The sequence below is a fragment of the Schistocerca gregaria genome, chromosome 1 (assembly GCF_023897955.1).
Source record: "Schistocerca gregaria isolate iqSchGreg1 chromosome 1, iqSchGreg1.2, whole genome shotgun sequence".
NCBI lineage: Eukaryota > Metazoa > Arthropoda > Insecta > Orthoptera > Acrididae > Schistocerca > Schistocerca gregaria.
In genome coordinates, this window is record NC_064920.1 from 1,206,647,387 (window position 1) to 1,206,660,081 (window position 12,695).

At 44.4% G+C, this 12,695-nt stretch overlaps 1 protein-coding gene across 1 annotated transcript in view; it reads right to left on the reverse strand.

Annotated features, from left to right (window-relative positions):
- The window catches only part of LOC126299008 (ras-GEF domain-containing family member 1B-like), a 2,459,283-nt gene that overhangs the window by 1,274,509 nt on the left and 1,172,079 nt on the right, over window positions 1-12,695 (reverse strand). The window contains exon 6 of the mRNA XM_049990678.1: window positions 1,797-1,856. Within this exon, the coding sequence (XP_049846635.1) occupies window positions 1,797-1,856 (60 nt within the window). The remainder of the gene's footprint in view (window positions 1-1,796; window positions 1,857-12,695) is intronic.

Here is a 12,695-nt window from a genome sequence, read left to right on the forward strand (position 1 = left end):
GTTGGGTCTCACACGATCGCTGTTTCCGGAATCCATGTTGATTCCTACAGAGTAGATTCTGGGTTTCCAGAAATGATATGATACCCGAACAAAAGACATGTTCTAAAATTGTACAACAGATGGACGTCAGAGATATGGGTCTATACCTTTGCGCATCTGCTCGACGGCCCTTCTTCAATGGCAGAGTGACAGGGAAGCTTGAACTGCTGCTGGACGGTGTCGTACTGTGCTCAGAAATGAATCGCCTTTCCCCAATATTCCAGATGATCATCATCGGCTAGTGTGCCTAAGGCTTAGGGAGAGGTTCCTTTCTTCCGTTGCTGGGGTGTTATTGTTTCCTGGTGTGGGGAGTCATCGGATATGACTTAACTGAGCGGCTGGTAGTGACTGAGAGAACAATGGCACGTCACAAACGACCTGCCTCCACGTGTGTCACCTCTCGTGTGACACTTCTGTGTTGACAGTTGTCAATATGACATTACTCGTCCACAAATGGCACGTCTCTCTACGAAATGTCTTCGTGATGTTGAGGTATTCCCGCGGCCGACAAGATCCCCCGATCTGGCCCCGACAGCAGATTTGTGGGATCAGCTTGGACATCAAGTCTATTGCAGTGCCAATATCCTTGACGTCGAAGATCAGTTATAAAAATTGTGGGTTAGGTTACGTCAGGAGAGGATTCGAAGGTTTTATAACACCCTTCCCAACCGAAAAGGTGCAAGCATCCAGGCCAGAGGTGGATGCAACGTCGTACTGAAAATTGGGCTCAAGAAACCTAGTTATTTTTAAATTTGACACGATTTAGTAATCACTCAATAACATCACATACCGCCTCAACCTCTGAAGTTTCATCTGGTTTCCTCTTCCCTTCTAGATCCTTTATCTTAACCTGTTACAAGCAGATGCTTGATTGTACACCAGTGAGAATGATCTTCAGTTACTCGTGTTTTGGGGTTGAACCCCAAAATCATGATTTAATTATGCCATTTGTAAGACGAGTAAATACTTGATATTGCTTTAAGATCCATATTCTCAGCTGTATTTCTATTGTTATTTTACATAAGCGTATTTGAAACTAATAAACTAGTCGAAATTGTCAGAAATAATCTTTCATTCTCCATCAGGGTGGTCACTGTTTCGAAACTCACTGCAGATTAGAACTGTCTGCGAGATTGGGACTCGAAACCGGGAGCTTGCCTCCTTTTGTGTAGGTGCAGTCCTACACTTCGTGTCTGAGCCATTACTCAACGATATATTTTATTCTTGGAGAGCTAACTGTCTAATTGAATAATATTTCTGTGAAATCTATAGATTACGAGAGAGTTAGGGAAAGAATTGAGACCGTGACGGAGGATCAAATATCGTGCCTGGATAGCTTAGTCGGTAAGATCACTGTCCGCGAAAGGCAAAGTACCGCGTTCGGGATCCGACCCGCCATACAGTTTCAACTTGGCAGGAAGTTTCTACCCGAAATTGGAAAATTTTGACGTATTAGTGGTTTTTCTGTGAAGAAAAGCTCCTTTAAAACAAAGCCGTTTCATTTCATATGAAACGATTTGTTTCTTCGTTATTTAGTGAAACTCAACAACAGCGCCGCCTTTGCAGCTACCCGAGAAAACATGCCCTGGAGCCAGAGTTTCAACCGAAAATCTGGGTAGCCGAAGTCCCGAGGTACAGGTCTACCTGACGGGAGGCCCTAGCCACAAGACATTTCATTTAGCTGGAGCTCCAAATACGAAGCCTTTCTTGTAATGATGCAGGCGCGAAGTGTCGTGATAAAAGCTTGAGGTACTCACCCTTCTGCTGGAGCCGTCCTTTGGCGTCTGGTCCGAGGCGACGGTGCCGAAGATGGTGGGCTGGAACACACAAGAAAACCCCCACGTCAGACAGACAGCCGCTAGGCGCGGTGAGGCAAGCTGGCGGCCAGGCGCCACCAAAGGGTTGCATAGTTCAAGGGGCAGCAGAAAACACGGCGCGTGGCAGCGAAAATGTTGCCGTAGAAGGTACCGAGGCAAAGCGCAGTTGTTTAAGGCGACGTTGACTGCCTGTTGCACAAAAATTTTATAGTTGGAGAGAGTTAATGGTTCCAGATAAAGGTAGCTTTGCACCGGAATCTTCGTAAATAAATAGGTGTCCGACATGGGTGTATAAGTTTTATTGCATTCTTATAACATGTTGCGTAAATAAGTTCTTGTTTTAAGTAACAAATTGAATCAATTTTCTTTAAACGTTCCAAAGTTCTGCTTTCAGTATTTCAAATACTATGACAGCCAGCATTCCACTGATTCAAAGTACAATTTTGTTAATCATTTACGATGTCAAGTTTTTATTAGTGTTAAGTAACTGCAGCCCCCTTTAAGCGCTTACCTTAGTGTGTAATTCATTTTCAGTTAGCCTTTCCGTTTTATTTCTCGCTATAGAGAGATTTGCGCATATCAGACCAGACGCAGATTTTCATGTAGTGTTCTGGTTTAGCGCCTTTGCGAAACGGATATTCGGCCAGAAAGAGTGGGCTGGTTATCTACAATGAAAAAAATAGAATATTTTAAACATCACAAGGGGAGAGACACTGGTCAAGTGTCGGAAATTTGATGACTGTACAAAACTGAGACGCACTGAGAGATTCGCCAACTATGAAGCCGAAGATGGACCAAACATTTGGCACAAGGTTTAGTAAAAAATTGAAGAAACGAATTTCAGGTATTGCTACATGACAAGATCGCCTTTCTACTCTTCACGGTACAGTTGAAGCTAAGCAATCAAGGTTGCCGCTAATAAGAGGACATAACAGCGCCCCAACAGGAATGGTCATTATTCAGGTGTATGATAGGAACGATCATTCGAAGCAAAACAGACTAGTTAAACATGGGATCTAAAATGCGTCCATTAACAGCTATGAGCACTTCTTCATTTTAGATGCCCTGAAACAGTTGTCTTGTACTGCTAGGTCTTTGCTTTCCATGTTTTTGGAGGAGGCAGTATGAACCATAGCACGAAAAAAATGTCTAATAAACTTGGACTCAGACATGCATAACTTAAGAGCTATGAGAACATTTTGAGTAGAGGAGATGTGTTTCACACTATTGAAGATGAGGAAGTGCCTACAGTGCGTTTCAGAGGCCATGTTTACTATTCTTTTTCGCATCGAATGATCATTGCTGTCATACCCCTGAATGCTGAGCATTCCTCCTGGGCCACTCTGTATTACGATTACTGCGATCAGCAACCCGACGGTAGTACAACGGTCGGAAACCGATAGTTACATAGTGACAAAAGTCAAATACAGTATTTTCTAAGAGATCAGTCTGGGATCAATGAGTATTTGGCAGTGAATTATGGAAGATCAGAAAGAACAGCGAGCTCTTACAAACTCTAGAAAGCATTGACCTTAAGTCGAATTCCGTTGAGCAAAGCGCTACAGCGGACAAGACACTACTTGAAATCCGTAAAGCAATGCTCGCAGCGCTTTGTTTAAAAAAATATTTGCCAAACACGACCGCTGAGAAAGCCCGAAATATGCTGGCGAGATGAAAGAATTGGAGACGTGTAGATTTTGTGCAGGGCTCACGATCACTGGAGAAATTAATTAGCCGGATGTCCCAGAGCCGCTGACAAGTAAAAAAGATCCGAAGTAATGTTCTGGTGTCGGCATAATCATTGTCTACTTTTGCAGAACACTCATATGAACAGCTTCTCCTGCTTTCATTTGCTACTCAAAGAGTAGAACATTTCTCTGTTCTCAACTTTGGTTTGCAGTTGTTAGTTCCTGATTTTGTTTTTGTCTGTCCCTACATTTCAAGTTTTTAAAGTACTGTCAATTTCTGTTTTTATCATCCGCTGCATTTCAAGTTTTTAAAGTACTGTTAGTTGCACTTTTTCAGAAGTAATTAAACAATTGTAATGACGTACACTTTTATAACATTCTTCTAACATATAGCATGCTTTAAGGTGACTGAATAAACACATCAATAAATAAACACACATTGCTTTTAATGATTTTAAAAAAAGAGGCTTCACAAGATAATGACGAATATCCAAAATATCTAATAAATACGATAGAAAGTTTATATCAGCACACGACTATCACTTAACCGGAAAATTATTCATGAGATAGCAGCTAAAAAGGGAGTACGACAAAGTTCCTGTATCTGCCCAACCCCGTGCAGCATTTGCACACGCTAAATAATGCCTATACGGAGAACAGAATTTCTAAAAGTTATATACCTTGACAGAACTGATTTAAATAATTTACTATATGTTGACGATGCAGTGACACTAGCAGATAAAGAAGAGGTGCTTCAGAAAGGAATTTAGTTATTGAAACAAATAGTGCGAAATTTGACATGGAGATCTCAACAGTAAAAACTACGAGAACGTCCTTCACAAGAGAAGAACGCATTAGAACCAAAATAGTGACAGATCAGAATATTTTTAGAACAAGTAAACCAGTTTGATTGCCTATGATGTGAGGTGGCAAGTGTACAGCAAAGATATAGAAATTAAGCTAAGTAAATTCAGCCGTGTGTGTGTGTGAAACAATTAACAGGAACGTTAGGAAAGAAAACAAGAAAGATACCAGACTGTTGAGTCGTCCCCACACTGCTCTATGGAAGCGAGACCCAGGTGATTACCACAAAGCGAGACAGTTGTAGTCAGGCCCAAGAAATGAAATTCTTGATAAAGAGTTAAGGGCTGCACAATAGAACACGGACTAAGGTATCAAGGTTTGAGAGAACTAAAGATGTTTAGTTGAAATGATAAATTTCTAGGTTATAGAAGAAAATGGAGCGAACTCCTAGAAAGAATGGAGAATAAGAGATTCCCTTGAAAAGCTAGAAATTATAGGTGACAAGGAAGAAGACATAGAGGAAGTAAATATGCGTGGGTCTGTAGTTAACCTGACTAGGTAGCACAAAAAGTTAAACAGTAGGTAAAGAATGACTTTCCTGAAGTATGCATATTCGTACTCGGATTTCTGTAGATGGAAATAATTCCGAGACGCGTCTTTGTGATCATTGAAGTCACACCTTCATTACATAGAGGATGCGTACGGCAACAGGCAATTTTGTGTAAAGCCTGAAGAGCAGAAGATAAATAAGCAATAAACTCGATGCTGCAGTAAGTCTGAAGCCGTGGTCCGGGTTGCCAGCTACAGATGACACTGAGGTCGCGCTGCGACGACCAGGGAGATCAGTTTGCGGAAGTGACGAAACGTGGAGTGGCTGAGAGGGAGGGGGGAGGGGCAGTCACTCAGCGCCGCAATTTCCAGCCACTCCGGCAGCTCCAGCCACGGCCACCGCATTTTTCACGGTTCAGCTCTGGAGGGCTCTCAGTGCTGCTGGCGGACGTAAAACAGCGCAGCCATTTTTATAGCCCGGCGACAAATATCCGCAACGTAAACCATTAGCGGCAGAGTGCGGCTGCCGGCTGCGCTTCAAAAATGGCTGCTGGGTCGCCTCCGTCGGTTATGACAGGGCAGCAAGGCCGCACTGGAATGGAGGTGCACTCGCTTTGGTCCGCAGTTCCGCTAGACGCTTTAGGGAGGAGTGTCTGTGGAGGACGGAGGTGGCGCGTAAGACTGCACGACCTCCAAGATCAATCCTGCCTCTCCAACTGCATTAAAACAACTGCTCATGTCGCAAAGTACTCAGCCTCAGGAAAACAACTTCTCTGCCAGAAGACGAGTTCTAGCCAGCCATCAATAGCTCTTAAGGTACGAATTTTAGAGCACATGTTTACTGACTACTGTGTCTAGTTTTGGTCTATACCACCTCTTCCCAAAATATGGAAGGCAAAGAGCTTGGATTAGAAGTGATCACTTTCACTGTACCGAAGATCAAGGATTGCTCACAGCTCTTAAAATATGCGTTTTATAGCCATTTTTATTTGACTTTTTTGTTTCCAATGATCATTCCTGTCATATCCGTGAATATTGACCATCACTTGTGAAACACCATGTATATAACCACACGGCACGAGGGATGCGACCACATCAGCAAAGAGATATCAGGGCTCCATCCCAGGTCTACGAGTTGCCTCCACATGTTGTCTTATTGTTATTATTTATTTTGCATAGTGGGGACACTTTGGTATTAGACAATGCCACTAACGTGAAATAGATCAAACGAAGCATGTGAATGGAATGCAAGACTTTTCAGAAACAACGGTCCACGCTGTGAACAGCCTTGCTTACAGAAATCCAAGATACCATACTCCAGAGCGAAGCAAGAAATGTACTACGTTTTGTCGAGCATGTGGAACATGATGGTGCATCTCTCGAACTTGGGATCAAATAGAGGACCAATGACACTTTTACTATCGATCACGACAACCAGTTGTGGCCCTCACGTCCATCATCCAGCAGTAATGAGTCTGTTCTCGTCGGAGTTCACAGGCGGAGGTCTTTTGTGTACTCGAACGGCTCTAGACTCATTTCCACTGGATGATGGGCTTGGTGGCCAACACCGCTCGTAGCGACAGATACTAATAGTGCCACTGGTGCTGTTATGTGATTCCAAGATCTGGAAGTTGCAGCATCATGTTCTACAAGTTGGACAAGATAGCAGGATATTTATTGCTTCGTTTTGGAAGGTGACTTCTTGGATTTTTGTATATAAGGCTGCCCGCAATGCCCAACGCCGTTTTCAAAAAGTCTTGCACTCCATATCGCACTCTTTGTTTACCCGTTTTACCTTAGTGCCATTTTCTTATATTAGTAAAGTAATGTCTAATAATATCATGTGAAAATAAAAGTGTAGCTGGTGTTGTTATTTAATTCCAGATATACTACTTACTATAACATACACCTCGAGTAAGTTGGCCACGATGTTAAAATGAGAGAAATTCTGGCACAGACAGATTGGATACCAACAGTCTTTCTCAGCGTGTACCATTTTCGAATGGGATAGGAAGGCGGTAAAATGAGACCCCTTGGCCACACACCACAACGTGACTTGCGGAGTCGAGACTTAGGTATAAAATGACTGGCATTCGATGTTAACCAGCGACCATACAAAATAGCGAAGTACTATCTGGAGAATTGCTGCAGTTCTTCTACACATATAATAAATTAATATCATTCGGCTAGGTTTCTGTCTGTATGTTCGGGATAATATCAGGAACTACTGTAGGGATCTTGATACGACGTTCACTAATACAGTGAGTCACCAGGTAGGTTTGTGTACACGATTTATAACCGCTAACTAACGATTGAGTGTGATTGTTACCTGTTTCATATTTAGCTGACGTTTGAAGTGACGTCTTGTGCCAATGACAGGAGCTACGAGTCGATTGAACACAGACGAGGAGGTTTCTGGTGGAAAAATCAGTAAGGTAAAACAGCTTCATGGAGCAGCGAAGGTTTAGCAGAATCTATGTAGGACCTGGAAACCGAAAGGTCGGACCACGGGGTTCTTCGTTTGCCTTTTAAAGAAGGAGTCATCTGTCAAGGATGTGGAAATTCGCCAGAAACAAGGTGCGGTTCGGATTCCACTTTAAACTGTAGGTCCCCTATCCCCAGTTGGATAAATACATATTTTAAAGACATGCAAGTGACAGAACTGGTGTCCAACTGAAAGACTCGCACTAGGACATTGAGCCACACGAAATTACTTTCAACACAATCTAAGATAAAAATTTGACTAAGCCTGGACGAATAACAGAAAAGATGTGTGGCCATTCGTAATGCAACCGAGGAGTGGTTTTCCTGGAAAACCATAGAAAACAAACCCGTAGATTGGCGCCCTCTAGACACCATCCAGCTCGTGTGTGCGTGTGTGTGTGTGTGTGTGTGTGTGTGTGTGTGTGTGTGTGTGTGGGTGGGTGGGTGGGTGGGTGGAGGAGAGGTAGTCCTGCCTTGTGTGCTGTGAGCTTCTTCCATTTGCATTTATATGAGCCGGCGAAGGCTGTCACAGCATGTCGTACCGAGGCACTGGTTAATTTATCGACGCCGCAAGAATCGATAGTGTCTAATCGGCTTGCTGTGGTGTCGTGCGACTCACATTCTGTAGTGATCGCTCCAAGTGAGGGGGAGCAGCCCCTGAGGGACAGCCCTGATGTGACGCTAGGGCCGTCTGGAGCCACATCACCCCCGTGCTCAACCAGTTCACCTACACCAACGTTATCAACATACTACTGGCAACTATTAAAGGAGAGGTCACGTTAATACGGTGATACTTGTCCAAATGGCTCTGAGCACTATGGGACTTACAGCTGAGGTCATCAGTCCCCTAGAACTTAGAACTACTTACACCTAACTAACCTAAGGACACCACTCATCCATGCACGAGGCAGGATTCGAACCTGCGACCGCAGCGGTCGCGCGGTTCCAGTCTGAAGCGCCTAGAGCCGCTTGGCCACAACGGCCGGCGGTGATACTAGTATTGAACCTTATTGCAAACTCGTTTTTGTAAAGTAGATATTCTAGAACTTTATCTACTTTCAGTTACAGAATCGAGACGAATGAACCGTTATCTTATGACAGTTTGGTAAGGCCAGGATGCCCTGCACAAGTGATGGAGTCGTGCTAGCCGCCACTTTCTTAAAGCCGTCATCAGTCGGACTGCTTTGACTGCTGTCCATCTCTTCCTAAAGTGTGCTGGACGTTCTGAGCTGATCTTTTCATCTCCACGTGATTACTACGCACAACACATCTGTTTAGCATATTCCAGTCTTCGTCTGTCTCTACCGTCTTTCCGCCTCTGCAGCTCCAGATAATAAATGATAAACTTTTCAAATGTCCCACTAAACTGTTCCTTCTCTTTTTCGTTTCAGTGCTTCTTCATTTTTAACGTTCACACTTCCAAAGCACCGAAGTTGCTTCCTTTCCTTACACCCCTTGATCCACATTTCGAGCGTACTGTCGTCGCATCTTATGCAGTACCTGAACATTCAAACAGCGCGCCGGCGCTTGTAATTTGATTTGAGGCAGTGCCGTCCTAGCTTGCCATCGTCGCCAACGCGGGCGCGAAGCAAGCAGCTTGTGTCCGGGAAACGCGTCTGCGGCTGGAGTGGACGGTGTCGTTCGTTTAAACCACGCTATGCGGAAAGCGTCAAGGTTCATACGAACGTTTTATTGCAATGCGATTTGAATAATGTAAAGAATCGAACGAAAGTATGTGTCCTGTATTCACTAGCTACTGGGAAGCGTTGTTGCTCCCAATGTTAGCGTACATACGAACCAACATATTTGCGACTGTACAAAAAAGTGAGGCACTTCAGTAACATTATTAAACTGAACTGTACTTCTTGTTTATAAACGTATTTACCGGCAGTGCGCCGCCAGTATTTACAAATTTTATTGCAGTGCACAAAAATATTTCGAAATTACGCGTACGCTAATGAACAATCAAGAATTAGTTCTTACCATTCACGTATGACTAACCGCAATCAAATGTAAAGTGCAATTGCGCTGAAGAATATACGTTATCGTATTTTCGTGTATGTGACACGTTATAAGAAACACGCCTTGCTAACTACGTAATTAAAACACTCAGTTACCGTCTGTTGCTGCGTGGAGAGTGAACAGCTGCAGCCGATGTACCGTCGAAAGGTGAGTGGCTGATATAACATGAGTCGTAATCTGTTTGGATACACTGTTTCATAATGCGTCACTTACACGTATAGGGACCGTGGTCGAACAATCACAAAAAAAACAGCACCGAGGTCTAGTGATAAAATAGAGGAGGTGCTTACAATGTTTCACTTCCGCACAATGCCGTTCTCCGGAGGTAAAGTTACTGAAACTTCATCCGCGTTTTCTGATACTGTACTGCAGAAAGATTTCTTTGCCCGTTTCAGTCTGTTTCCGGAATGTTCATGCCTTCAGCATCCTGTGTAATCTTGCTTCCTAGAAGAGGAAATCCCTCTATTTCCCAGTTCTAAAGGTAAACATTTCTTTATTCACTTTTCTGCTACTGTTAATCATTTCCACCTTTTATTTGTTTATCCTTATGTCATATTCCGTAGTAAGCAGATTTTTCTTCTTCTCTGCTACACACGTCTTGCCTCGGAAGCCGCAGCATTACTGGCCGACCACCATGTCCTCCTCAGCCTATGGGCGTCTCTGGAGCGGCATGTGGTCAGCACAGCGCTCTCACATTACAACACTGGAGTCGCCACTTCACATTCCAGGAGCTCCCCAGTTTGCCTCACAAGGGCTCAGTGCACGAGCGCTTGCCAACAGCACTCAGCGGTCAGGACAGTCACGCGTCCAAAGAACTAACTCAGCCTGGCAGCGCTTGACTCCGATGATGTGACGGGGACCGTTGTTCCCACTGCGGCAAGGCCGTTGGCGCTTATTCCTTACTTCTGGAAAAACTGCTGCGTCGTTCGGCAACGTTACCATTGTTGTGTGTCCCCTTCGCACTTCTCCCCATCTTCCGAAATCTTCCTCCACGTTATTCATTACTTCTTCGGCGTACGAGTTGAACAACGATGGTGTCAAGCTGAAATCCTGCCTATCACTTTTTTTAACACAGATTTAGTGTTTGGGATTTACAACAACTGGATCTGATGTAAAAAGTGACTTTCGACCGTCGTAGTTACTTAATGCTATTAAATCGCAGGAAGAAAGTTGCTCCCTACCTGCTAAATGTTGTCTGGTAAATTACGATGGATTGTGAACGTTTCCAATGTATCTGTAGTGTATTTCAGGCAGATGCGTTAAGAATAAGGTAATGGAGTACTCAGAAGACGGATTTACACGTTTTGTCGTCACCAGAGACACGGAATGAAGCGATCGCCTATCGTATGGAGTACCGTCCGGAGTGTATAGCGCAGGTGTGTGAGTGGGAGTGAGAGCTTCCAGCAGGCTGTGGTCTCCCCTGGATATATCCAGCGGAACGCTCGCCAGCTGCCGCCACAGGAAGATTGATCTGCTGTGCTGTCCCCTCGGGATTCATCTGACAGGCGCGCCGCCTAAATGAAAATTTAATTGCCTCCACCTGCAAGCTGGCTCTTCAGGCGCCAGATGGAAGGGTGGCTGGATGGCCGCCATGACGAGGGGTGCCGGACTCGTCAGGTCGCCACACCTCTGCACCACAGCTGCACTCCGCGACGTACTCTGCAGTGTACTTTCCACCCACATCGCATCTACATCTATATACAGAATCAGCAGGCCACCTTACGGTGCGTGGCGGAGGATAACCTGCATCACTAACAGTCTTTTCCTTTCCTGCGTGCCTCCGTATGAGCCTAAATTTCTCACGTCGTATCTTCGTCGTCCTCAGCGGCACTAGGATCGTTCTGCAGTCAGCTTCGAATACCGGTTCCCGAGGTTTTCTCAACAGCGTTCCTCGAAAAGATCATCGGCTTCCCCCCAGGAATACCTATTTGAGTTCTCGACCCATCTCCGTAACACGTGTTGTTCGAAGCTACCGGAAACGAACCTAGCAGCCCGCCTCTGAACTGCTTCGATGTCTTCCTTTAATCTGACCTGTTCCGGATCCCAAACACTCCAGCAGTAATCAAGAATAGGTCGTACTAGCGTCCCAAGTGCGATCTCTTTGCAGATGAACCACACTTTCCTAAAATTCTCCAAATACACCGAAATCGACCATTCACCTTTCCGAGCCACTGCTTATCCTAAAACGTACGCGCCCTTTTCTCTCCTGTACTCTCGCGATGACTACGTCAGATATTCCGGTTACTGCAGTCACGGTGATGCTGACTGTTACGCTCACGTCGCCATCTTGCCAAGCCCCTGCAAACCCCTTTTCTATTAATTTTTGACTTATCTTCCTGCTGTCGGGCTCTCAAACTCGAGTGTTGTTGTTGTGGTCTTCAGTCCTGAGACCGGTTTGATGCAGCTCTCCATGCTACTCTATCCTGTGCAACCTTCATCTCCCAGTACCTACTGCAACCTACATCCTTCTGAATCTGCTTAGTGTATTCATCTCTTAGTCTTCCTCTACGATTTTTACCCTCCACACTGCCCTCCAATGCTAAATTGGTGATCCCTTGATGCCTCAAAACATGTCCTACCAACCGATCCCTTCTTCTGGTCAAGTTGTGCCACAAGCTCCTCTTCTCCCCAATCCTATTCAATACCTCCTCATTAGTTATGTGGTCTACCCATCTAATCTTCAGCATTCTTCTGTAGCACCACATTTCAAAAGCTTCTATTCTCTTCTTGTCCAAACTATTTCTCGTCCACGTTTCCCTTCCATACATGGCTACACTCCATACAAATACTTTCAGAAATGACTTCCTGACACTTAAATCTATACTCGATGTTAACAAATTTCTCTTCTTCAGAAACGCTTTCCTTGCCATTGCCAGTCTACATTTTATATCCTCTCTACTTCGACCATCATCAGTTCCTTTCCCTCCAAATAGCAAAACTCCTTTACTACTTTAAGTGTCTCATTTCCTAATCTAATTCCCTCAACATCACCCGACTTAATTCGACTACATTCCATTATCCTCGTTTTGCTTTTGTTGATGTTCATCTTATATCCTCCTTTCAAGACACTGTCCATTCCGTTCAACTGCTCTTCCAACTCCTTTGCTGTCTCTGACAGAATTACAATGTCATCGGCGAACCACAAAGTTTTTACTTCGCCTCCATGGATTTTAATACCTACTCCGAATTTTTCTTTTGTTTCCTTTACTGCTTGCTCAATATACAGATTGAATAACATCGAGGAGAGGTTACAACCCTGTCTCACTCTCTTCCCAACCACTGCTTCTCTTTC